Source organism: Carassius auratus, chromosome 11 (genome assembly GCF_003368295.1).
Source record: "Carassius auratus strain Wakin chromosome 11, ASM336829v1, whole genome shotgun sequence".
NCBI lineage: Eukaryota > Metazoa > Chordata > Actinopteri > Cypriniformes > Cyprinidae > Carassius > Carassius auratus.
The window spans coordinates 11,474,054-11,499,668 of record NC_039253.1 but is presented as its reverse complement, the minus strand read 5'-3'; the positions used below and the strand labels follow the sequence as shown (position 1 = coordinate 11,499,668).

General features: G+C 36.2%; 1 protein-coding gene across 1 annotated transcript in view; it reads left to right on the top strand.

Moving 5' to 3' along the window:
• The window catches only part of LOC113111021 (succinate--CoA ligase [GDP-forming] subunit beta, mitochondrial-like), a 98,632-nt gene that overhangs the window by 39,859 nt on the left and 33,158 nt on the right, over nucleotides 1-25,615 (top strand). The window contains exons 4-9 of the mRNA XM_026275392.1: nucleotides 892-982; nucleotides 3,870-4,022; nucleotides 4,810-4,899; nucleotides 9,803-9,899; nucleotides 12,418-12,579; nucleotides 14,532-14,674. Of these exons, the coding sequence (XP_026131177.1) occupies nucleotides 892-982; nucleotides 3,870-4,022; nucleotides 4,810-4,899; nucleotides 9,803-9,899; nucleotides 12,418-12,579; nucleotides 14,532-14,674 (736 nt within the window). The remainder of the gene's footprint in view (nucleotides 1-891; nucleotides 983-3,869; nucleotides 4,023-4,809; nucleotides 4,900-9,802; nucleotides 9,900-12,417; nucleotides 12,580-14,531; nucleotides 14,675-25,615) is intronic.

The following is a 25,615-nucleotide window of genomic DNA, read 5'->3' as shown; positions in this document are numbered from 1 at the left end:
AAAAGAATTCACAAAAACAGTAAAGCTTGTTCATGAGTTAGCGATTAGAAACAAACTCACTCATTTATGCAACCCTTGCGCTATTACACTAAATGATTGTTTGGGTATCTTGAAGTTTCTGTGGTTTGCACATTACAGGATGGATCGGTGACTGTGGGGTCACATTGCACAATATTTACCTTGGAAGAATCCCTGACATTTTTTCATTTACAAAATGCATGCGCGAGAAATCATGAAGGTACACTCGTGAAACTACGAGTCCTCCACCTGAAATTTCCCATCTTCTATGGTTCTCTCTCATTGGCTGTATGTCATCACCGATGTCGTTTCCAGTCAAAACTCATCACAGACACGTTTCAGATGTTTAAGCCTGGGGAATATTTCTCCGGGCATCAATTACCTGTCTTTGATAATTCACACCACGTATCATCAGTTATGTGTCTGCGCATCTCCAGAAAAACTGTCAGTGAGCAAAGATCAGGCATGAAGTCATGTAGTGTATACTAAAATCATTCCTCTTTCATTCCTTTGAGTTCACAACTGACTGCCTCACTGAGCGCGAGTCAATTTAAAAATGAACTGAGATTGTTTACTGTGATGTATATTTTAGGTTCGTGTGAGTTTGTTACAGGTTAGTTGTTCATATGACAACTAAAGCTACTGTAATAAAGATACATACTTTACAACAGAGTTTTGATGTATAAATGAATAGTATTCTATAATTAATAAAAAAATGCAGAAACACTCTATACAAAAATCATGATCCAACTGGATCAACTGTTAAGTGAATCTTAGTTTGGGAGGACATACATTCATTTCTATATTAGTAAAGCAATTGGTTATTTGAAAGTCACCGTAAATGAAAAGCATAAAAATATGTTTCTCTTTCAGTCCTGCTGTTGTTGGAGAGTTGGCTGGAAAGATGCTCGGCTTCAGTCTGACCACCAAACAGACCCCTAAGGAAGGAGTGAAAGTGAAAACGGTATTAAATAGAGCACTTTGTTTATCTCTGGCATATCATCTCTCTTTTTTTAATGTTGTTCCTTTGAATAAATAATCGCTTTCGCACTTGGAAATGACATTCTCTCTATCTCTCCATTCTCCCGATCTTCCTGGCTGCAGGAGAAAGCTGTTTTTTTTTTTTCCTTTGTCATTTTTTTTAAAGAAATATTCTTTTGCTGTTAGCTGAGTTAGGTGTCGTAGGTCATTGAGATGAATACATCGTGTGAGTCAGACCTCATTGTGCAGGGAATGTTGGTAAACAGCCATTTCCATGTGTCACTAACAAGCCGAATATGGTTTTCCTCCCTCTTTCTGTGCTTCTCTCTGTGTCTGACTCCCACACAGACCGGCATTCTCATACATCCACCCCGTATGTTTATCACTGTTTATCTCTCTCCCCCTCAGGAGGTAATGATGGCTTCCTGCACTTAGCTCGTGTTTTGTCCTCTCATCTTTAAATGCGGCCTAGAGCTCCACATTATCATCCGCTTTTATTCCCGCCAGCTTCCCCTCACGCGACTGCCCCGAAACTTTTTGCAAGATGACGCCATCCGATTTTTGTCATTTTTTCCTGCTCGAGAAACCGCTACGGGGAGAGGTGGTTGGGGGGGGGGGCATATTCATAAAGGTTTCATAAAGGGAGGTGGTGAGGAGGAACAGTGGTGGGATATAAGCGAAATAAATAAATGCTTAGAAATGCCAACTCGAGCGTGTGGCATCTCCCCACAAACTTCTCACGCTGCATTTGAGAGAGTGTCACATTTGCTATTCAAGAGCCCTCTGGTTTCCTTCGCACATGGATGCGTTATTGTATAATGAGGTTTTCCTCATGAATTCAGAATATACAGTAGTATCGGTTTATTGAGAGGAAAAAGAAAAGTATGTTTTGTGGAATCGTGTCCTCCTTTAAGCCTTCAGAAGATGTTGACCTGGATATATGATGCATATAATATATGAGCAAAAAATTGTTCATGTGGAAAAATTTACATAGAATGATGCTAAAACTTAAGCTTTACCAAATTGCGATTTAAAATAAATGTAAAAAAAGAATATTTCTGTACAGTGTAACAGTATGCAAATAAATGCATCCTAAGTGAACATATGAGAGTCATCCTTCAAAAACATTATAAAATCTTACCACCTCCTAACTTCAGAATGGTAGCGTGTGTATGAATAATTGTTTTGTTGTTGTTGTTGTTTTTTTTTATAAGTAAAAATTATATGTAGGTCAATGGCTGTTGGCTGTTCGGTTGAAATAAATACATAAATATGTATTGAATAGATTTGATTTTGTACTCTTTATAGCCCTCAACCCTAGAGGGGATTGAATATGGATGAGGGTTTGAATATGAGTGGTGTTAAAAGGATGTAATTGTGTTGTCAGTCTCGGAGAGGAATGCTGCTTGTGAGCTGTCAGTGTGCCGTTAATGTGCCGTTTTTTACCCAACTATGTTAGCGCAGTCTGTCTCGTTGGCCTTCTCTCTTTCTTTTCTGCTGTAATAGACTGTGAAGTGAGGAGATAGAGGAAAGGATAAAATAGATGGAAGGACAATGCTGGAAATTGAATGAACAGGGGTGCAAACGTTTGGCTTTCTTCACAAGCTGAAAGGGATAAGAATGGACTCGGGTGCTGGAGATTGGAGTGTAGGTGAGACCAGGGCAATTGAAACACTCTACATTTCATTGTCTTAAACAAGAGTGATGACACTTATTTAACACATGTTCAGTAGCATTCTTTTCCATCCTGGGTGCGATTCCCCCTTTTGGTGTGAAATGTTCAACTAAAAATATATTTTATATAAAATTGGCCAAAATATAAGTTTTGATGATGATTTTATTTTCTAGTTTGTTGGTTAAATGTTACCATGAATGACAGATATGAATGACACTTCAGATTCATGTAGACTGTTACTAATTGATAGCTCTATCCATCCGTCCATCCATGTGTGTAGTACATATATATCTGTGAGTGTGTGTGTATGCATGCATGAGTGTTATTTAACAGTGAAGAGGGGACAGTAGTCTGTTATTGAATGTAAAAATGTTACTGATACACCTGGTCTCCCCTACTTTTTATTTTATTGTATTTGTGTGTGTTTATATTCATTGTTTTTGTTTTATGTATTGATTGATTTATTTGTGTTTGTGTGTTTTGTTTGAGGTATTTTATTTATGACTTATTTTTGTGTGTGTTGTTTGTTTTATTTTGCTTTGAGGTTTTTCGTTTACATTGAAGAGAGGAGAGTAGTCTGTTATTGAATGTTAAAAAATTTACAAATAGGCCTAGCCTTTATTTTTGTTTTGTTTTGTTTTTTTTGTTTTGTTTTATTTTATTTTATTTTATTTTTTTATATTTATTTTTGTTTTCTTTTTTCTTATTTGTGTGTTTTGTTTTGTTTTGTAGCCTTTGTATCATTTTTTTTTGTCAGTGAAAATGGAACACTAACACCTAATGGAGAGAAATAGAGTCGAGATATGTTGCAGGCGAGATTCAAACCTACACAATCCAGTTAATTGTTATGGCTCTATTGAGTGTTATGGAACATGTCAAGTACACAAACACTGGCACCAAACCTTAGTCTCCCCTTGCTTTTCTTCCTGGTTCCTTCCCTCATCCTCTTTTGTGTGACTTCTCTTCCATCACCTTTTTATTAGTTGTTATTTCAGCCCAGTTATTGGTTGTTCTGTCTTTATCCACTTGCCATGTCTCATTGAGCTTCATGATGGTTGATTATCCAGTCTTAGAAGTAGCTGTAGGACCTGCAGCCAGTAAACCTGTGCTTCAGAAATAAGTCTGTTAATACACCATAATGAATAGATAACACGTAATGATGAATCCCGTCTCACCTGGTGTTTGTGCTGAGCAGGTGATGGTTGCTGAAGCTCTGGATATCTCCAGGGAAACATATTTTGCCATCCTGATGGACCGTTCCTGTAATGGACCCGTGATAGTGGGCAGTCCTCAGGGCGGTGTGGACATAGAAGAAGTGGCTGCCACCACGCCAGAGCTCATCTTCAAGGTATCTCAGTTGTTTCTGATTGAAAAGGTGTAGGAGTGAGTTACTTTGTGATTTTCTGTTAAAGGGGTCTCTTTTTGTTATTTTTCGATATGAACTAGCAATAAATATAAGATGTATAAGTTGTTACAAACAAAATATAGAAGCAGAATTATGTATTTACTTATTTTTTTTAGTACAGTTTAAAAAGTCAGCATATAAGAATGGCTAAATTGAGCTGGAAAATGCATGGAAATGCCATATATTAAAAGTTGTGCTAATGTCAATAATAAATGTCTCTGATATACAGGTAGGTTAAGATTTTGGGAGAAATGTTCTTAGATTAGAGACCCGCTGCATCATAAATACATAATATTCAACACATTACAATACATTTTCAAAAAAGAAATACACATTGCAAACACAGATATTCACAATGTAGCCTTGTCCACCATTAAAAGTGAACCACAATTCTGTTTTTTTTCCCTTTGATGGACTTCTTTTACAGATAAACTCATATTAAGACGTGTAACAGATGCTTCTCATTCTTGGAGCTCTTTTTGATGTTGGTTTCATGCATTATCGCTCTCGTGTGTCTATCTCGTTATATGAGTGATCTTTTCGAGATGGCCTTATAATTGCAAAGCCGTTGTTTTCCAGCTCTCGGTTTTTTTTCCTCGTTTCAGTCTGGCTGCATGCCAGCGCTTAGTTGCAGCTCTCTTGATTTTAATACAGACATCATCCACTTTGTGTCAAATTTTAGCTGATGGTTGCTTTTCTCTTGCTTTCTCTCTCCCGTCTTTTGCCTCAGGAAGTCATAGATATTTGTGAGGGGGTCCGAGACGACCAGGCACTACGTATGGCAGCTAATTTGGGATTCAAAGGACCGTTGGAGAGACAGGTAATGGGTTTGGACTGAATCGCTGCCAAAGAGATTTTGCCATTAGAGTGGTGTCGTTAAGCACAGTGGCCCCCAACTTACATCACCTCCCCCAACCGTCCTCCATGTCTCCATTTTTCCTCATGGACAAAGCGAGAGTAATGGACATGATGACTCTGCCAATACAGTCATTAAACATTTCTTGTATCGTTTAGGCCTCAGCAGACATCACCGGTCGTCAACAGTTCGTGCTTGTACATCGTTCACATAAACTGCCACCTATAAACCGGTCGCAGATTTTCTGTGACTACCTTCACCGTAAACGATAAGCACAAGTTTGAATCTGTAAGATTTAATGACATTTATACCAAGGCCTCATACAGGGTCTCTGAGTGACTCCTGCTTCCTCATTTTCACAAAATGTGCATTTTTTCTTATTTATAAATGGAGGGTACAAATTTTTATGGACACTTAACATTTACCTATTGCTCTTTATATTTTGGGAATTTAGGAGGGAATTTAAGAACATGCAAATCTATGGAAATGATTCGGAAAGTCAAAATATGAATACTGTATAAATCATTATCTAGTCTTCTATAAGTGTTACAAAAGTATGAATTACAAATTTTTTGTATTACCAATGTATGAAATATGAAAGCATTACAAACTCTACTAAATTGTTCCAGGAGGTCGAAATATTTAGATTTTTTTGTGACAGCATTAAGAAATCATAAAAAATATTACAATATACAGAAGTATTACAAACACATGAAATATCTGAGAAATCTACAAAACGTTAATGAAAGACCGTTTTTCCTAATCTACAAAGGTTTTGCGAGAATATGAAATTTATGAAATATGACTGTATTACAAGTCTTTCACATAAGTGTTGCAAAACTATGAAATACTAAAGTATCAAAAATTATATTCTAGGTATTACAAAAAGACAACTATTATACCTTTTTTACAGAAAATTAAAATATGATTACATGTTAAAATAGTGCTATTAAACGATGAATCACTATTAAAGTTTTTGTTTACATAATGTATGTGTGTGCGTATTTTAGCTATAGTTATTAGCTGTATATAAATACAAACACATACAGTATATATTTTGAAAATATTTAAATGTATATAGTTATATTCATTATCATTTGTATTTTCATTTGTGTGTATATATATATATATATATATATATATATATATATATATATATATATATATATTAGGGGTGTAACGATACGCGTATTCGTATTGAACCGTTCGGTACGACGCTTTCGGTTCGGTACGCGGTACGCATTATGTATACCGAACGGTTCGTTGGAGTAATTAATTATATTTGAAAAAAAAAAAAAAGAGAGAGAAAGAAATATAATGATATGCGTTCAACAAGGTAGCCCAATAACCCAAACAACGTAACAGGCAACGCCCCTGACACTCCCGAAGAAGAAAAAAACACCATCTTATATGTTTATGTTAGGCTACTCAGCAGGCGCTCGCTCACTCAGTACGCGCTGAAGGCTCGTTGCAAAATAGCTAATGCGTTTAACAGACTAGAAATGAGAAGATCCTCCAATAACCAACAGGTCTGGTGTTTGGGTGCACTTTGGATTCCCTTTAAGCTATAATGGTGATGGCAAGAGAGTGGTGGATAAAAAAACAACGGTATGTCGCATCTGCAACATGACAGGGTACACCAGCGGGATTACAAAAAAAAAAAAAAAAAAAAAAACAGCGGGAATATCTGGGATATATGCGTCAGTACTATCTGGGAAAAGACGAAAAAAAGGAGAAACATGCACGCAGCAAACTATCCCTGCAGCATTTAGACACTATAGCTTACAGGGAATCCAACCCAAACACCAGACCTGTTGGTTATTTTAGGATCTTATATTTCTGGTCTGTTAAATGCATTAGACATTTTGCAACGAGCCTTCAGCGCGTGCTGAGTGAGCGAGCGCCTTAGGGGCCGTTCACATATCGCTCCTAAAAACGCATGGAAAACGCTAAGCACGTCTTTCTCCTCCTTTCCAAAGCGCTCGGGCAGAAGCGCTCATGAGGTGTCTGTCTTTGCTAAGCAACAATGACGTGCTCTCTCCATGAGACGCGGAAATTTCAGCGAAGGATAAATGGATTTGCAGCTCTAAAAATCGCTTGCAGTAGCTCTGCTACTGAATTTATTTCAAAATTGCAATCCATATACAACTATGATCAGCTGATCCTTCATCTTGGCTGAGCTCTCAACGTTGTTACGGGAAAGGATGAAGCTGATTGGTTGGTTCTTGTCACATGACCCGCGGTGCGCTTGCGGCATTCTGAAAAGTTGAGATGTTTTTACATTTTGCTGTATCTAAAACGTATCGAACCGAACCGAACCGAACCGTGACATCAGTGTATCGTATCGAACCGAACCGTGAATTTTGTGAGCCGTTACACCCCTAATATATATATATATATACATATATACATATACATGTATTTAATATATAGACATTACATTTTTCTTAAATATACACATTAATTTGTGTGTATTTATATATTATTCATAACAAATATATACAGTAAACACACATATTATTTTAATATAAACTTTTATTTTGGATGTGATTAATCACAATTAATTGTTTGACAGTTCTTGTTAAAAAGAATCTAATGAAAGGATTCGTAAGTGTTATGAAAGCAGTTTAAAGGGATCTGCAGTAGTTCATGTCATTATTAAATCATGTTAACTTATAGAATCTCTCAACATTGTTTATCTGTGTATACAAATGTAGGATTTTGTCTGTACAGACACTGGAGAAGCTTGGCATTATGGAAATGACTATTAAATGTCTGGCTTGTCAGTTTGGCTCTTCTAAAGTCATGCTTTCACAGCGCATCTTTTGCGAGCATCTATTTGAGTCAATGCTAATTAGAATGTTTGGGATGCAGTATAGCGTTAACTCAGCTTCAGCACTTTGAAGTGCAGCGATATGACAAAGAGCCGGCGCTCGCCTCTGCGTGCTGATGAGAGCAGCGCTACAATGTTTTCTGTCAGCATGCGCTCATTATCAAAAGCGCTTCCATTGGCTACGGGAAAGGGAGATGTCATTTGAGCTCTTAAGCGCTTTGAAAGTAGAATTTGTTAGGATGACATGCTTTCAGAAAGCACATGATATAGCAAAGTGTCGAGCAATAAGCAGTCGATTATCTTTCCTGTCTTCAGCTCTCGTCAAACCTTAGCTGTGGTAAACCGATCCAGATGCCACCTTCAGTAATGAAATGAATGGACAAAAATAAATTGATTTGACGCTTTACAAATAATAACATTTACCTTTTACTTTTTATATTTTGGGGAGAGAGAGATAGAGAGAGATTGATTGATTGATTGATTGTTTGTTTGATTGGTTGATTGATTGCATAAAAGCCACCATGTCCATCGCTATAAGTAAACCACAGATTTAAAAAAGTAATTTGAACAACAACAATAAATGTTGTTCAAAGAAATAGACCTGAAAATATAGCAAATATGTATTTTGAAAAATCAAATTTTATTAAAATTTAGAATTGTTACAGAATGTAAGACGTGTTACAAAGTACTGAATAAATCATTATATAATCTTCCATAAAAGTGTTGCAAAATTATTAAATATTCAGAATCTACAAAACTATTACAAATATAACATATGATGGCACTGCAAAATTTAGTTAAGAAAGCCAAAATGCTTGAATTTTGTTACCAAGTGTAAAAGCATTAATGAAATTTAAATTCAGTCCTATAAAATATTAATTATAATCCACAGAAGTATTAAAAACAAGACATACAAAAAATATTAGAAAATCAACAAATGTGTTACTTAAAGGTAAAATAAAAAAAACAGTTAAATCATTCATGTAAGTTTTAGGAAATGTAAGACAAAAAAGAATGAAATGTTTGCAAAATGGTACATAAAGTCAAAGTATAAAAGTGTTATGCTTACAAAGTATTGATTCATGAAAGTGTTATAAAAATATGAGACATTATATATATATCAATATATGCAGAAATATTACAAATATATGAAATATGACGGTATTGTGAAATATACAAGAAAATGTAACCAAGACAAAATACTGTGAAATTATGAAAGTATTAGGACATCTCGCAGAACAAAATAAAAAAAAAGAAAAATTAGAAGTTTTTATGGAAATATTAATTATTATAAAATCTTTCGCAACCATGTTACAGAAGTATAAAATTATCACATAAAAGTATCAAAAATATATATTAAATATAAAAGTATTGTAAAATGTACAAAAGGGATGAAATATTAAACATTAAAATATCCAATACAATTACATCAATAATATTTCAATATTATATTCAAATAATATTTAAAAACAAACAAAAAAAAAACATTTAAAGCACAAATCTTATGAAAGTATGAAAAGTTACAGAACCTATGGATTAAAAGTTGTTTAGAAGTTGTTATAAAAAGCAGAAATTACAAAATCATCAACAAATCAGTGTATTCTAAATTCTGATATAACTAGCAAATCTCACTATCCAGTTTCCAGACGGGTTCCTGCTGTAAACCTGATTTGCGTAGCTTCTGGGAATTGGAGAGAGCTGCTGGACGTTGTTGTGTCTCTCAGCAGGGACACATTAACTGCCAGCGTGACTCTGATGAGTTATTGGCCTCCCGACTCCAAATCAATTTCTGTCCCATTTGAAGTTTTCCACGGCAACTTCTCATTGTCTTGCCAGTGACCGTTCAGACCAGTGGAGCAGGTGTCCGATCAAAGATGCATCCTCATTATTGCACAGTGTACAGTATATAACCCAGAATGTATAAATATATGTCTTCAGATGTGCTTGAGAGATGTCAAGGTAGTCTGAAAGGCTTATATAAGCTCTCAGAGCTGTGCAGCTGGGTAATTAGTCCTCTCTGTGCTTCTGTCACAGGCTGCAGATCAGATTAAGCGACTCTATGATCTGTTCCTCAAAGTCGACGCCACTCAAGTCGAAGTCAATCCGCTTGGAGAAACACCTGAGGGACAAGGTAAGACGTGCGTGTGTATGTGTTTTCATGCATGAATGATAAAAACGCTTGCTCACGGATTGCATAAGAGCTTCTGCAAAGATCCAAATAGGACCTTGCAGCTTCCAAGGATAAATGTCATTTCACACTAGTGTTTTTTATCAAACTCGTGGATATGGAGAGTGCTGCCTCAGCAAAACTTTGCATGGCTTCTCCCACGTAACAAGGCCACAAATATATTCGTAATATGACCAAATACTACTCCCAGTACCATTTCCACTTGTTTTTTTTTTGTTTTTTTGTTTTTTTTTTATAGCTACCTGTTAGGAAATGATGTAGGATGTTGTAACGTTTATTGGTATGAAATTACATACAGTAGGTCCAGAGAGGGTAATGCCTGCAGTATTAGCCTGTCAAATTAAAGAAGGGGAGAGAAATCATCTCGGCCCCGCTCCAGAGTGGCAAAATGATTTAGTCCTCATAGGGGCCGTCACAAAAGTGCCACCACATTTTCTCTGCTTTTTTCATTTCTTTTTTCCTTGCTTTTGTGCTGTGTTTTTGTTCTTTTAATTATTTTTTCATTTTTATTTGTCTTTTCTCATCTTATTTTACTTTTTTTATTTTTTAAATTCATGTATTTTTTAGTATATATATAAAATTAAATATAATAAATAGATTTTAATTAGTTTATTTTTTTCTGTTTTTAAGTTTTATTTTACTTTTGTTGTATTTTTTTCTGTTCTTTTTTTCCTTTTGTTATTATTGTCTTTTCTAATTATATTTTTTTGTTTCATTTTGAACTTCTTTTTTTCACCTTTCTCTATTCTTCTTAACCCTTTATATTGCTCTACATATTTGTCTTTATTTCAGGCTTTCATTTATTCTTTAGGTTTGTTTGTTTTCTCTCTGAAAATCAGAATAGATCTTTTCAGGAAACACTGACGTTAATATTTCTTTGACAGCAGCATCAAAACAAAAGTCATCAAATGGGTTTGGCTGTCTTTAGATACATTGTTTGCTTTATTTTGTTCGTCAAATGACAATAACTGTCTTGGTCTCCTATTTAAAGCACTTTCAAATGTATTCTCAAACTGCATGTTTTCATTAAACATCAAAAAACGCTGTTTTGTCGGCCTGCGGTGGTACAACTCTAGTTCTATTTATTTTATTTTTTTTTACCGTCTCTGTTTTGCTTTCAGCTTCTGTCTTTATCTGTTCTTTACCAATGTTTTCCTGCAAAAGTTGTTAAAACTCTCCTTGTAACAGTGTAAAGTAGAGTTTGATAATAGCTCAGTGAACCCAGTGTACTTCCCTACACAGATTAGCTTTGTTAGCGAGCGCCGAGTCCCTGCAGGCTCGAGAGACTTCGAAACACTACAAATGAGAGAGTTGCTGGGTCTGGTCACATACGGCCAAGACAGTCACAGAAAACTCTATTCCCAGGCTAATTTTCTGTGTTTGTGTGGCTGTTTGTTGTATAAGATGCTCGCACTGCACAAAATAAGTTATAACACAGTGTCAGTAAAGATGGGCTTTTGTCATCAGCGCTGTATGACTGTGTTTAGTTTATCTGCAGCTCCCTTTCACTCGCTGTAAATCATTGCATTTGGAACTGCCATTCACCGATTTGCCACATGCACTAGATACATGTTTGAATAATAACAGATGCTTTGAAAAACTCATATTGAACAAATTGAACGTGTCTGAATCTTGCCCAACTTGTAAAATAGAAACATTGACCATTACAACGCCCTCCTAAACCAGTGAACGTCATCCACTTTCTGCAATTCCAGTGGTGTCATATGGATTTCTGTTTTATAAAGTCATCAAATAATCATTAATACTCAAAATCAGCTTTCTTAACTGAACACCAAATTAGCCAATGATATCATATTTGTGAACCGCATTTAAATAAAGCTGCCTTTAGTTTTGGTCAAAATACAGTAATATTGTAAAATGTAGTGAAACTTAAAATAACTATTTTCTATTAAATGTATTTTAAAATGTAATTTATTCCTGTGAAGCTGTCATCATTCATGTCTTCAGTGTCACATGATCTCTCAGAAATCATTCTTATGAGATGATTTTTATTGTTGTGTCTAATGTATTTTTTAATAAATAAAAAGTCACTTTTAATCAATTTAATATGTGCTTGCTGAAAAAGAGTATTTTTTAAATAATAATAATACAATTTAATAAAAAATATAATAATAATAATAATAATAATAATAATTAAAAAATCAATTAATAATAATTAAAAAATTACTGAACCCAAAATATTTGAACAGTAGAGAACTCCTCTCCTTATTTTAATCTAGACATTTTTACAAAATTAAAGAGATTTGAGAAAAGTACAGATGTACAGCTATTTGTACATCTTTTAGCGTAACCTGCCCTGTAAACTTTTAAATTTAATCTTACTTTCATATGCTGTTTGTTTATATTTCCCTGTGCACTTTTGTATGAGTGCGACACAAAAGTGTTTTGAAATCCAGTATATGACAATATTTTCCGACACTTTTCTGCTGCCTGTCCACAGTGGTTTGCTTTGATGCTAAAATCAACTTCGACGACAATGCGGAGTTCAGACAGAAAGCTGTGTTCGCCATGGACGACACCGCGGAGAGCGACCCCCTGGAGACCGAAGCAGCCAGATATGATCTCAAGTACATCGGCCTGGATGGAAACATAGCCTGTTTTGGTTTGTTTTAATCTTTCATACACTAAAATACCAGATGAACTTCTACATGAAATAATGAACTACGTACCAAATGAACTTGAGATTTCGAAGCTTTCAAAAACCTGTTCAAGCTCGTCTCTCGAGGGATATTTCAAATCCAGCTTTAGAAATGCTCTTCTTAGTAGTTTCCGACATGTTTATTTTAGTCTTGAGAACGGGATTTTGTGAAAGTGTTAGCAAACGGGCACAGATCCAGTCATCATCTCCAGCAGCTCTCTAACAGCTCCATAAGGGACCTGCCTGAACCGATAGGCTCTAATTAGCAGGAATCTTCCGGAAAAACGACTCAACCAAGATGATTGTTAGTCTACACATTTAAGTGGTCCCTCATTATAAATCCCGGCTCTCACAGCGGAGCGCCAAGAAAGAAGCGTGTCGACAAGACGAGCGCAGAAGTGACTCTAACTGACCTTGTCGTGTAGACACAGACACACTTGCGCACAATTTACTTGCCGTTAGTTTACACCTTAAAAGCTTTGTAAACCGGCAAAGCGACAGCTGTTCAGCTGAATTTCACTTTATTGAATTGAGTGTCAGAGCCTGTGCCAACACGTTAGCTCAGCGCTGAAGAACAGAGTAAGAGAGAGAGCTGGGATGTGCAGGAAATGGCTGAATCAGTTGGCTGCCTTACAGCTCAAAGCACGACGAGATGGGACTCACCAGGCCGGCTAACACAGATACTACAACCACTCTTGACACCCTGTATACTTTTAGTCAAACACAATTTGCTTTCCTTGGAAAGCAGTGGGCAGCAGATTTCAGGCTGAGCTGTGTTTTCATTTGGGGTGGGATGTAAAATGACTTTTTTTATTTGCTTTTGTCTGTGCTTTTCTTGTAAATGTGCTGTACTCATGAGGCTATTGTATATATAACCGTGTATATACTGTAATTCCTCATTTGGAACCAACTAAAAGCCATCAGTTTGGAAAATCGTGCAGTTATTTACTCGCATTACAAACTTTTTTCCTTCCATGGAGCACAAGAAATTAATTTAAAAAAGTTATTAAGAAAATCTGTCCGTTGTATTGAATATTTTCTAATTATATTGCGGATCATTATAGTGAATATTCTTTTCAATATAATGAAGGTCATTTAAGGCTGGGGCTGTGAAATGCTAAAAGTGCCATAACAGTCCATACAGTAGTTTTGAATGAAGAGCAGATTGAAATTGAAGCTGTGACAGAGTGAGTTAGCAATGTCTGATTATAAACCAATCTTTTGATAAACCAGTTTATCCATTTTGACCCAATGATTCTTATACAAATCTCACTTACCTGATTAACGATTTCAACTTATTAACTTTGTGATTTTTGTTTTTAGTTATATGTGAATAAAGACTTAAATTTCCTCTGTTTAACTGGCAAACTTGTCAAATAGCTTCAGAAGGCTTGCCATATAGTTGTATAAATATAGTTGTATTTTTTATGATATATTTTACACTTTTATTCATGGACTTGTGTCATTTTTGAAACCCGGAGGTTCCTGTCCCTATACATTTTAATTTCATACTATTAAGCAACTGGCACATTATTAAAGGATTAGTTCACTTCTGGGATAAAAATGTCCTGATAATTATGGACATAACTGAAACTGCATTGCTTGAAACCACACGTTGGACCTTCAACCTGTTGGGTCCCAGTGAAGTCCTCTGGGATGTTTTCCTCAAAAACATAAATTTATTTTCGACTTAAGAAAAACATGAACATCTTGGATGACATGGTGGTGAGTAAATTATCAGGACATTTTTATTCTGTAAGTGAACTTATCCTTTAACACATTTCTCCTTTTGCCTTTCATAGAAGATAGAAAGTCGTACAGGTTTATAATGACATGAGGGTCAGTAAATAATGACACAATGATCATTTTTAGTTGAGCTAATATTTTAATGTCCAAAATATGGTCTGTATCCACAGTTAATGGTGCTGGCCTTGCAATGGCAACATGTGATATTATCGACTTGCATGGTGGAAAGCCTGCTAACTTCTTGGACCTGGGTGGAGGTGTAAAGGAGAACCAGGTGTATGCAGCCTTCAAGCTTCTCACTGCCGATCCCAAGGTAGGAATGATTTTAATCATCCGAAACAAAATGTAAATACCCAAAATAAGTTTACTTCAACCATAAAAGATTAATATAAAGGTGTTTTGAAAGTATAATAAGATATAAAAGTTAAAGTTGCTCTCCTTTAACGTCATTACAATTCTCAATTTATTATTACTTTTCTGCTCTTTGAAGTTTCCTCTGTGAGATTTTGTTGAGTCCTAAGGCACCACAAAGGACTGTGGGCTTGTGGCCGAACCCAGTTCTTTTTACCATCATTACCAGCTTGTGCTCTGGTCAATATCTTCGCTACAGTCCCACTTTTCTGCTCTGTGATTGTAAACACACCAAGACACACACACACACACCTCATATCTCATCTTTTCAACAATTCTTTTCTCCCCCAGACACACACTTGCTGTCCTCCTCCTGTTGATTACTCGCTCTGGAGCGCAAGATCCTTTTTCTTGCAGCTTTTACGAGCCAAGGAGTTGTTTCTCAGATAATGATCCTTTTCCGAAGCAGACTAGAATTCTTGGCACATTTCTGATAATTTGCTTGTATTTGTTGTAAGCACACGTCAGTATGCACCTGATTTGGTTTCAGCTAGGTGTGTTTGTATTCAGGATGCACACTGACATCTTCATAACAGAACTGTTTATAATAATGTGAAACAGAATTCATCTAGTATCATGTTCATTGTGTGTCAGAAAACAGGAGTCCTGGGATTTAATAGCACATCTTGCTTTTCGAGTATTCTAGCTTGGAGCAGCAACACTACTCACATGCAGGAAATGATTTCATCTAAAGATTGAATCACTTCATATTCATATTGTTCTCAGATGAAAGACACACTTTTGTTTTCTATGAATTTATCAGCAAAGGAAAACAGTGAAGAAAACCATGAAATGCAATGGGCAACATTCATTGTTGCCAAACAACACAAAAATATGCATTTATGCTACATTATTTTGCTCACTGAATCAAACTTGATTAGATGGAGGCGGAAAGATTGTGTTGAATATTTTCAAAGTGTATACAGCTGAAGTGTATAGTTCCAGTCTCCTCCTGTCTCTCCAGCCCTCCTGTCATCAGCGAGGTACATGAAATTTTCTAAGGTCTATTGGGGTAGAGTGGTGGCCCTCCCCTGCAGTCACACAGTTCCCAATTCTGGAGCCTCTGTGTACAGCGATTTGCATTTCACAGAAGCGTTCACTGCCACCCAGGCTCTGTGGAAGGAATATTAATGGGAATGTTAATTATTGGATCCTCTGGCAAGATGAAATACGCAGTTGCCTTGTATCTTCCATCGGAAATGTTTGATTTGTTTGTTTCGGGAATCTTTTCCCTTGCCTCCTTCACATAATTCTCATTAATTTACCAACTGATTAGTGGTCGGAATCAGCCCATCCGCACGTATTAGAAAAAATTAACTGGAAAACAAATAATTCAAATGGTCCTAAAACTGACACCTGAGGTACACCACTCTTCTAGTATAGAAATGTATCTAAGTAATGTTCTGAGATTCAATTCAAATGAAGCTTAGCTGACAGCAATGTGCCGGGGAATCAACCGGGAATCTTTTCCATGATGTTGATTACCTCCAAAAATATTTTTGACTTTAAGCAAAAATACACTTTCAATGAAAGCAACCAAATACACTGTTTATAGCCACTAGACTTAAATATTATACATGTTAACATGAGACGAACAGAATAACATAATAACTTGTGTAAAGTTTTTGCTAACTTTAAACTAATATCTTTTCCAAAATGTTTGTGCAAGGATACCAAGAAGGGAGGTTATGTAACTTCCTTGTTGAAGTACATAAAGTAACTTGAAGATATTATGTTGGTGATGAATAACTAGTCCGTCCACCTCCAGAGTGTTCCTACTGTACTAATGATTAAAAAAAATTACAAGTCAAAAATACACATTTTGTGAGAAAGAAATTAACGTTAGTAATTTAACACAAATGTGAGCTTGTTTTTCCTTTACACCCTACAGTTGTGACAATTTTAAATTTGGAACCAAGGGTTGGTTGAAATTGTCTGAATAATTGACATTATGTGAAATAATGCTGTCAAGCTAAGATTTTTTTTTCCACTCTGAACATTTTTGAACATGTTGTACAGTTGAGGACTTTGAAACTGAAGCATGGCGAGTTCAAGATGATGAACCGCCAGACTGTGTAACCCTTTCTTTAGAGTCTGCAGGGAAGCAAATGCTTTGTATATATGCACTCCTTTGATATACAAAATTTATTTTATTCTTACTCACCAAAGCTACCTTTACTGACAGCTCAAAGGAGAGGCACTCTTGAACTCTCTCCCACTCTCACTTTCTTAGTTTCTCTACTTCTTTTTCCCTCGGACATGGGGCATTTGCTCCCAGATACTTTTCCTCCTATTCCAACCCTATTAAAACAGCCTCTCTTTTTATTTTTATAATAGTTAGGTTGATAGATGAAGGCAGTACCATAGAATTACGTGGAGAGTGGACACATTTTGTAACACCTGGATTACATACAGTAAGTCTCCGTCAGTAGGCATTGTTCCAGTTCTTTATTTATGACACAGAAATGTGGATAAAGAGCAATGGAGACTTCTTTACTCTTGAACTTAGTCAACACACACCACACATGGCACATTGCAAAGTTTTATCACGGAACATGAATAAAACATTACACATTTGCCACGGTTTTAGAAAAAGCCGAAAGCACCTGCTAGTCGAATCCAAATGGCAACGGCTAAACAACGCCATTATCCCACCCCCTCCTTTCAAAGTTAGATGTGGGAGACGTGGATGGATAGATGTTTTTGCTCGTGGCTATTTGGTCCCTATGCAGTGTAGTTTGGAGTGGGAGTGAATTAGGGCTGTGGCACGTCAGACGGGCTCCCAGGCACTGGGTGTTTGATGAAGGTGCTTGGCTGGGTAATTGTGACCGGTGGGGATTTCACCTGCCCTGGGTAGAGAAGGCTGCAGCACCGGGTTGTATGATGTGTATTTGAGGTTAACTAGGAGCCAGCGCTGGAGCTTGATACTATTTGCTGGCTGCTGCAAGGTAAATCTGAAACAAATGTTGTTGTGTCAGTTCTTTTGGTAGTACTGCTGTGAACATGAATGTTTGAGGTCCTGTACAGCACAATAATGTGTTATCTTGGAGAAGCAACTCACTCATTCTGTCTTGGAGATGACACATGTTTGCTCAAGGCATCATGGGATTGAATATGCCTCTCTTACACTGAAATGGGGCTGGTGCTCGACCGGGGAATCTGCCAGCCTCTCTCAGAACTAGTTAGTTTTGAAAGCCAAACAATGATGTAACTGATTGCATGGTGTCCATATTTATTTTTTATTTTTATTTTTATTTTTATTTTTTTGGAACTTGGAACATATGTCACCTTAGTGTGCAAGTGTGTTATATGTTGCAAGTACAATACTTAAAATATGGTAAATTGAAGTTTGAAAGCATAGGATACTTATTTTAACATTTAGTTTTAAAATAGTTTTTTTTTTTTTCAATTTGATAATTATGATGTGTTTAAATCATAACTCATTTTAAATAAAATGAAATAAATAATTGTATTTTAGACCAACAGGAAAAATAAATGGGAGTTATGAGATTTATAAACATACATATTTTATACAGTATTACAAATAAAACTGACAGCTATTGTATATTATGATATTAAAAATAAATACAAATCTGAATAAAATTAAAATTAGCATGCAATTAATATATTTTATATACGACCATTCAAAACACAGTGAAGAATTAGCGCTAAAAAAAAGTGTGGACAATTATTTTTGCACCTGACCGTATTAAATATGCATTTGTAGAAATCTAAAGAAATCTGTCATTTCTGTCGTTTCCACAATCACTCATATCTTATCCAGCATCTTTAGCAGATGAGCTGCAAAATCCTGTTGGCTCGTAGTGTCCTGCTTCACGGCCAGAGTCTCTCGCAGGAGCATGGGGAGAGCATGCTAGTGAATAAAGCAGGATGGAAAGATGCAGTAGGGTGATGAAAAAGGGAAAGAGAGGTTAACACCTGAAGGATGAGAAGCCCTCTTTCTGCTCTCCTCATTGTCTGTGTCACTGTCTGCTCAACATTAAGCATGACCCTGCCTTTATATACGAGTACAAACACACAAATATACTCTGGCTCCCACCTCGCACATACTCCATCATTTTTATCCTTTAGGGCCTCCATGCCCCTGTCATCTCCTTTGTGCTGGTGATGTTAGTGTATAATGATCAGTCGTCCCTTCTCGGCTGTCTCAGGCCTGAGGGAATCACATTTCCCCATTTGTACCAAACACAGGCAATAAGAGCCAGCCCAATCTCCCAGCCCCAACATGGCCACCTCCGTAATGGAGCTCATTTCCCCTGCGTCTGGCTGTCTGGCCCCGGCCCGCGCTCGACGGAGGCCTGCTTCACCAGATTCTCGGCCCCTGTACTCAGTCCATTAATGCTGACTGATAGAACGATGTCTCGCTGGCAGGAGACACATTTATTTTATGTTCGGGCTGCTGAAGCTCAAGGAACACTGAAGAATACATAAGCAAACTATAACTAATCTTTCCACAAGGGCTGTATTCGCATGGTGTCCACAGTCCTGCATCACTTTGATCCCTGAACGGGAACACGTAGGTTATGTTTTCTGTTATGTAATTACTCGCTAGTAATCATTCCACCTGGTTAGGTAGTCCCACAAAACAAGTTAGCTCCTAAGCAGTCGGGAGTTTTTCGATTTTGCCAACACTTGTCTCAAAACTTTCTTTCCCACCCATGAGTATGATGGATGATGCTTTACAAAAACCAATAAAACTAAGCGCTGTTCTTTCTGATGTGCTAGCAAGCGAGCATTAAAGAAGCTGCTTTCAGTATTACCTTGCGTGCATGAGGTCTCTGGAGTATGCTTGTTTGTTTTGAAACTGTTCTTCACGTAAGGTGTTTCTCAAAAAAAGGGTTTGAGAGCTTGTTATGCAAATTCGGGATAGAAAAATGTGCTCAGAAATGCAAATCCTGCATTTATTTTTTTTTCAGTATGAGGTAACATCTATTAGATTTTCAGTAAGATCTCTTGGAGGTAGTCAAGAGTTTGTATATTTTAGTCCAGGTCATTAATTAAATTTCACAGCAGAAGTTTTAGAGGGGATGCAAACTGCAAAATGACTCATGACTCTTTAATTAGTCGTTTTATCTCTGGGGCCTATTTGCACTGCAGTGGTCCGAGTCTTAGGGCTGAAGATTAAAGTGATTTATTGTGAAAAAGTAACGTGGTGAGATCGCAACCTTCCTGTTGTGTCCACCTTCTGCTATATTGAACCAGTGATGAGATGAAAATAAACTATAATTCGAGTCATTGGCCAATTACAACCAGAAATGGGAATATGACCTTCTATTGCTGACACAATAAATAACACTTTGTAATGTTAAATTTAAAGCAAACCTGTATCATTTGTGTGCCACAAACAGAACTAATGAATGGTTCCAAACATAGTTTCAGACACTCCCACAGGTAGTCCCACTCCAAACTGTTGTTGGTTGAGCCATTTTGTACTTCAATTTGGTTCTTTTAGTGGGACAGAATGTATACTGTTCACTTTAAAGTTTGTTGGAGCACATTTAAAAAGACTGTTCGTCTGCAGATGGTTTTTAATGGGAGCTATAAATGTTCTCATTGCCCAGTAGTGCCCTGTGAAGTGGACAGTACAGGATATTTGACCATATTAAGTGTATATGTTCAGTCTGAAGGGCATTGCGAACAACATAGGGAACAACTGTATATTAGTGTATATATATATATATATATATATATATATATATATATATATATATATATAAAGGAACTGAGCCTTCTAGCATGTACATTTTGCTTAATACATTTAAAAATATATTCTATTTAAAATATTTTAAAATGTTAATCATTTCTATAATGACAAAACTGAATTTTCTACAGCCATTACTCCAGTCTTCAGTGTTACATGATCCTTCAGAAATCATTCTGATATACTGATTTGCTGCTCAAGAAACGTTTCTTATTATTAACATTTGAAAACCCTTTGGCTTCTTAACATTTTCTGTGGAAACCTTGATCCAATTTCTCAGAATTCTTTGATGAATAGAAAGTTCAAAAGAACATTTATATGCATTTATTGGGAATATAAAACTTTTGTAACATTATAAATGACTTTGCCTTCAGACATTTGTCCATTTTAATCCAACCTCACTGAATAAAATTATTAATACCTTAAAAAAAAGAAAGAAAAGTGTGCTGGTCAAACTTTTGAATGTTAGCTTATATCTATTCTATTCTATTCAATTCTAATCCGAGAACACAGAGACAAATGTAGGAGGAAAGTGGAATCAGTATATAATGAAAAGGAAGCAATCAAGCAAAGTCTACAATCTTCTTTAATCTCATTTATGAACATATGATAAAAATCACCATCAACCCCCACTGAAACGTCCATGTTCATGTACAAACACGTCATCCAGTGAGCACTGATCTCTTTTTGAATGCCTGAATTTAAGCAAAGAATGAATAAATAACCCCCATGCAGTATGATATCTGTGGTGTATAGTCAGTATCTAATAAAAGAGGGTTTTCTGCATAAATGTCAGCTTTTGATATTACTTTTTTAAACTGGGCCTGTGATCTTTTTCTGAGAAACCTCATTGAGGACTATATGTCCAATTAGTATGAGAGCTTCAATTTCATTGACTAATGCAAGACCTCAGTAGAAGAGGCACTCAACAGATGCTTTTGATAATTGGCTTACAATATGCCATCTAGTTTTTTTTGTTAGTCAGAAAGGTTGTTGTGTGCCTCAATCTAGTCTTTTACTTTGATCTCGCTTCAACGGTACAGCAGACTTGTTGGTCGAGCTTAAATGATGTGTGCATAGGACCATGTGCAAGAAGATGCTCATTGAAATTTACAAGTGGTTGTTTGGCTATTTTGGCCTCTTCCCAGAAGAGATACAATATGATTGGGTGAAAAAGGGATCAAGAGTTGATCTCAAGTTTGAATCATCTGCACTGGAGTCAAAAAATTGTGGTCTAATAATTATCTCCTTGTCATATTCCTTTGCTGAAATGTTAATTAATACTCATCAGAAACACACACACAGACAAGTTTACAGGCGTCCACACACTCTCGCTCCATGCATGAGAGCTTGTAATAACATTGAGCATAAATACAGTGTTTGATAGGCAGGCAGGGCTGTTAAAGGCAAATAAGATGTACTGTCCATTTATGCAATGAAAAAAGACCATTCGACCAATAACTGAGCTGTTTTCAGAGACAAGGATGAGTTTCTATATAGATTTATAGATGTTTGAATATCAGAAAGTACAGGTACACTTGTATATGCAGTATATACTGTATGTTATAGATATTTGTTTATGTTTTTAAAACAGTGTATTTCTTATATTAATTTTGGTATGGAGAATTTTGAAACTTGACTGGAATTGGCAACACTTTTGGTAGCGTTTCAACTCTACTTTCATCTATAAAGACACTTGTGGGATCTGTCCCTAACTCAAATTATCTCTGTAATAAGCTTTTGAAATAATGAATGATACTAGCTTTATCTTGCTCGACCATCCCTGTGAAATTTTCATTTGTTAACCTTACTATCACTCCGTCCTTTACCATAGGTTACATTTTATTCATTAAGCGTTTTATATCCTTGTCTAATTTGGTTTCGGTATTGATTGCAGTGTATGAAGTTTTTCCTTTGGGCCTCTTTATTTTCCCCTTTCGACACAAATCTCGGCCAGATAAGGTCTGTTGTTGTACTCCTAAGTGTACTGCTGTCCAATACAAATGCTAAATCTGATCTGGTCGCATACATTTCACTTCGCACTCTCTTGTGCAATGTTGATCTGATATTTCCCTGCTATCTCCTCCAAATTATTCCTGCGATCATTACAATCGTGGCTCTAAGGAGGCCTGCATTGCCTGAGCTCATCGTTATCTGTCCCTGTCTCTCTCTCTTTCTCTCTCTCTCCTAAGTTGGTGTTTTAAAGCACTGTATCGATGAGCAACCTGAAACTCTTCTCAATATTAATTAGCTCCTCTTTCCTTTATCTTTACTTCATTTATCAATTGCTGTCTGATAATGGTGTGCCAGAACCCGAGAGAGCATAGCGAAGAAGATAAAGAGGTTGTGAGGGGGAAAAAAATGGTAAGAAAGGATTTAGTTATGGCGAAGATGGGTTTCATGAATGATGAAACATCCTAGTATTGTGTTTCAGTTGTTTAAGTGTGCAAATTACTTAAAATGTAACCAAAAGGCATGATGAACCAGATGTGAGAACCAGGATTGATGAAGCACAGCCGAATTACATTTACATAAATTCCTCAACTGATAATTTTATATCAGTTACATGATTTATTTCATTGTTGGGGTGCTTAGTAATGTTTATGGAACGTGTCACCAAATTATGTACTGTTGTGGAATTGAACTAGTCTGGTTTTCCCATGATTTCATCTCTTCTTGAAGTACTTTCAGGGAAACTACTTTTTTTTTTTTTTTTTAAATGACATTTATCTACAAATTTATGCGACTCCTAAAAAGATATGAATTTCATTCTATAACATAACAAAACATCAAACTAAGTGGCATTTACTTCTCATTTATTTCAGAAAATATCACAATAGCTCACAGTTCAAGCAAATAAATTAATTAATCAAAATTGTTTAGGCTTAGTTATAAATATTTTTAACAAAATGTTATTGCTTAGTTTGATATTTTATCTAAATGATTGATAAGCCTAAGGTTTTTCTGTAAAATGTTTTTGAAAGAAGTCTCTTATGCTTACCAAGGCATCATTTTGATAAAAATATGAGGACTAAAACATATTATTACAAAATATTAATAACCCCCTTTTTCAGGATTCTTTTAATACAAAGTTCAAAAGAAAAGCATTTTAAAAATTTTTACTTTACGGTCACTTTTAATCAGTGTAATATATCCATGCTAAATATATATGTATGTATATGTGTGTGTATATATATATATATATATATATATATATATATATATATATGTGTGTGTGTGTGTGTGTGTGTGTGTGTATATATATATACACACACATGCATATATATTTTCTCCTTAATAAATGTGTAAATCATTCCATTCCAGTGTTTTGAAACTATTTAAACATTTACATTTCTCTACCTCGTTTTCTCTTACTGTACATCATTGAACCGCAGACTTTTGTGAATCTGAAGGTAATATTCATAGTGTTCTTCATCATGTATGCATCAGGAATGCACTGCAGTTCCTCACATTCCTGAGTGTTTCATAACAGAAATAAAAACCGTTGTGTTCTGAGTCATTCCACTATTAATAGTAAATCAAATATAAGATGGAATGAAATATAATTACAAATACCTAAGAGAGGTACAAGATGTTCATCTAATGATGTTAGACATTTTCCTTTATCTCATGTCCGTCACACACAAGGCGATGTTGACGGGGTGCTCAGCTGTAGGGGGCCTTGTTGGGCTTTCGGGTGCTTGTCGCTGTTCTTTGTCGGTGTCAAAGGACTGATGAAGGCCTGATGAAGCAGATGAGTCCTCGCCTGGAGCTCCTCCAGAAACACACACACCTAATCACTCACACAGTGCCGAGGACAGATGGTGATACCACAGCAATACACACTCACAAATATACATCTGTAACAATGGAAACATAAATTCTCATCCGCACATCTCTTAAAATTGTGCACCTCCATTACTTCCTTAACCAAGAGGGCGACATGAATTACAGGAAGCACGCGTAGTCTTCAAATTGAAAAATGCATGAAAATGTCCGTATTACCGCTGAGACCAAGAAACCATCTGTCCTCTGGTTTCTTAAATGACGTTGAAATTACGTCGTGAGAATGGGCACAAATTCAGTTACGTTCATTACATGCTGTTTTCCACTTCGTTTAAAAAGATTGCTGTAGCATTTAAGCTCAGCGTGCCATCCACAAAAACATTCCCGCTGGGGGCGTCGCAGCTTTTTCCCTTTTTCTCTTGAACATTCATTTTGAAAGGGATTGAATTGTCCTGAGTGCCCCCTGCCTCTGATGAGTTGTCCGATTGATCTATCCGCAGGGACACTATCCGTTCATGTTTGACTTGGGCCCGGCAATCGTATTCGACACAATCATGAAAGAAGTGGCATTTCAGTCGCGCCAAATTGGGACAGACGAACCTACACCCCGCCTACCAATCTTTGGAATGTACGCTTTGCATATTTATTTATATTTCCAGCCATGGATTTTCACCCGGCATGAACCTCGCCACTGTCCTTCTTCAGAAAGTAGCGGTTGATTGAAAACTCTCTTGTCTGCTGTTCTTCATCTGGAGAAGATCGATAAAGGAGCCGAGATAGGAGCCACACTAATTGAGTCGTTCTTTTACTGTTATTGCGTAGAGAACCGTTTTGTCATGTCACCGGTTGTCCCAGATACAGCAGTGCTCTCTCTTTTTTTCATCCTCTTTCCCTTTCTATCTCTGAGCCTTTCTCATCTTCCGCTCCCGCTCACAGGGACCAAGGGAAGTTAAGTCCATAATGAAGTGAGTGTCAAAGCCCAGCACTTCTCGCTCCCACCAGCAAAATGTGGACCAATTTTTTATTATTTTTTCAGAAACATGATAACATTAATAATTGAAAACCATGCTTGTGTAGTTAGCTTGAAGTTTACAATTTTCTGGACAAAGTTCCTCTCCAGATGTTCCAGAAGGGATGGTCATATTTTGACTACAAAGCGCTGTTGGTAAAAAAAACTTTTCTTCTGCAGCTTTTCTATTTTCTTATCTATTCCTGTCTTGCATTAATAATCAATCTGATATTGTAACAACCATATTTACATTAAGTAGTTCAGCAGAAATGGAAATTCTGTTATAATTTAGTGTACTCATGTCATTCACATATATGCTATGCATA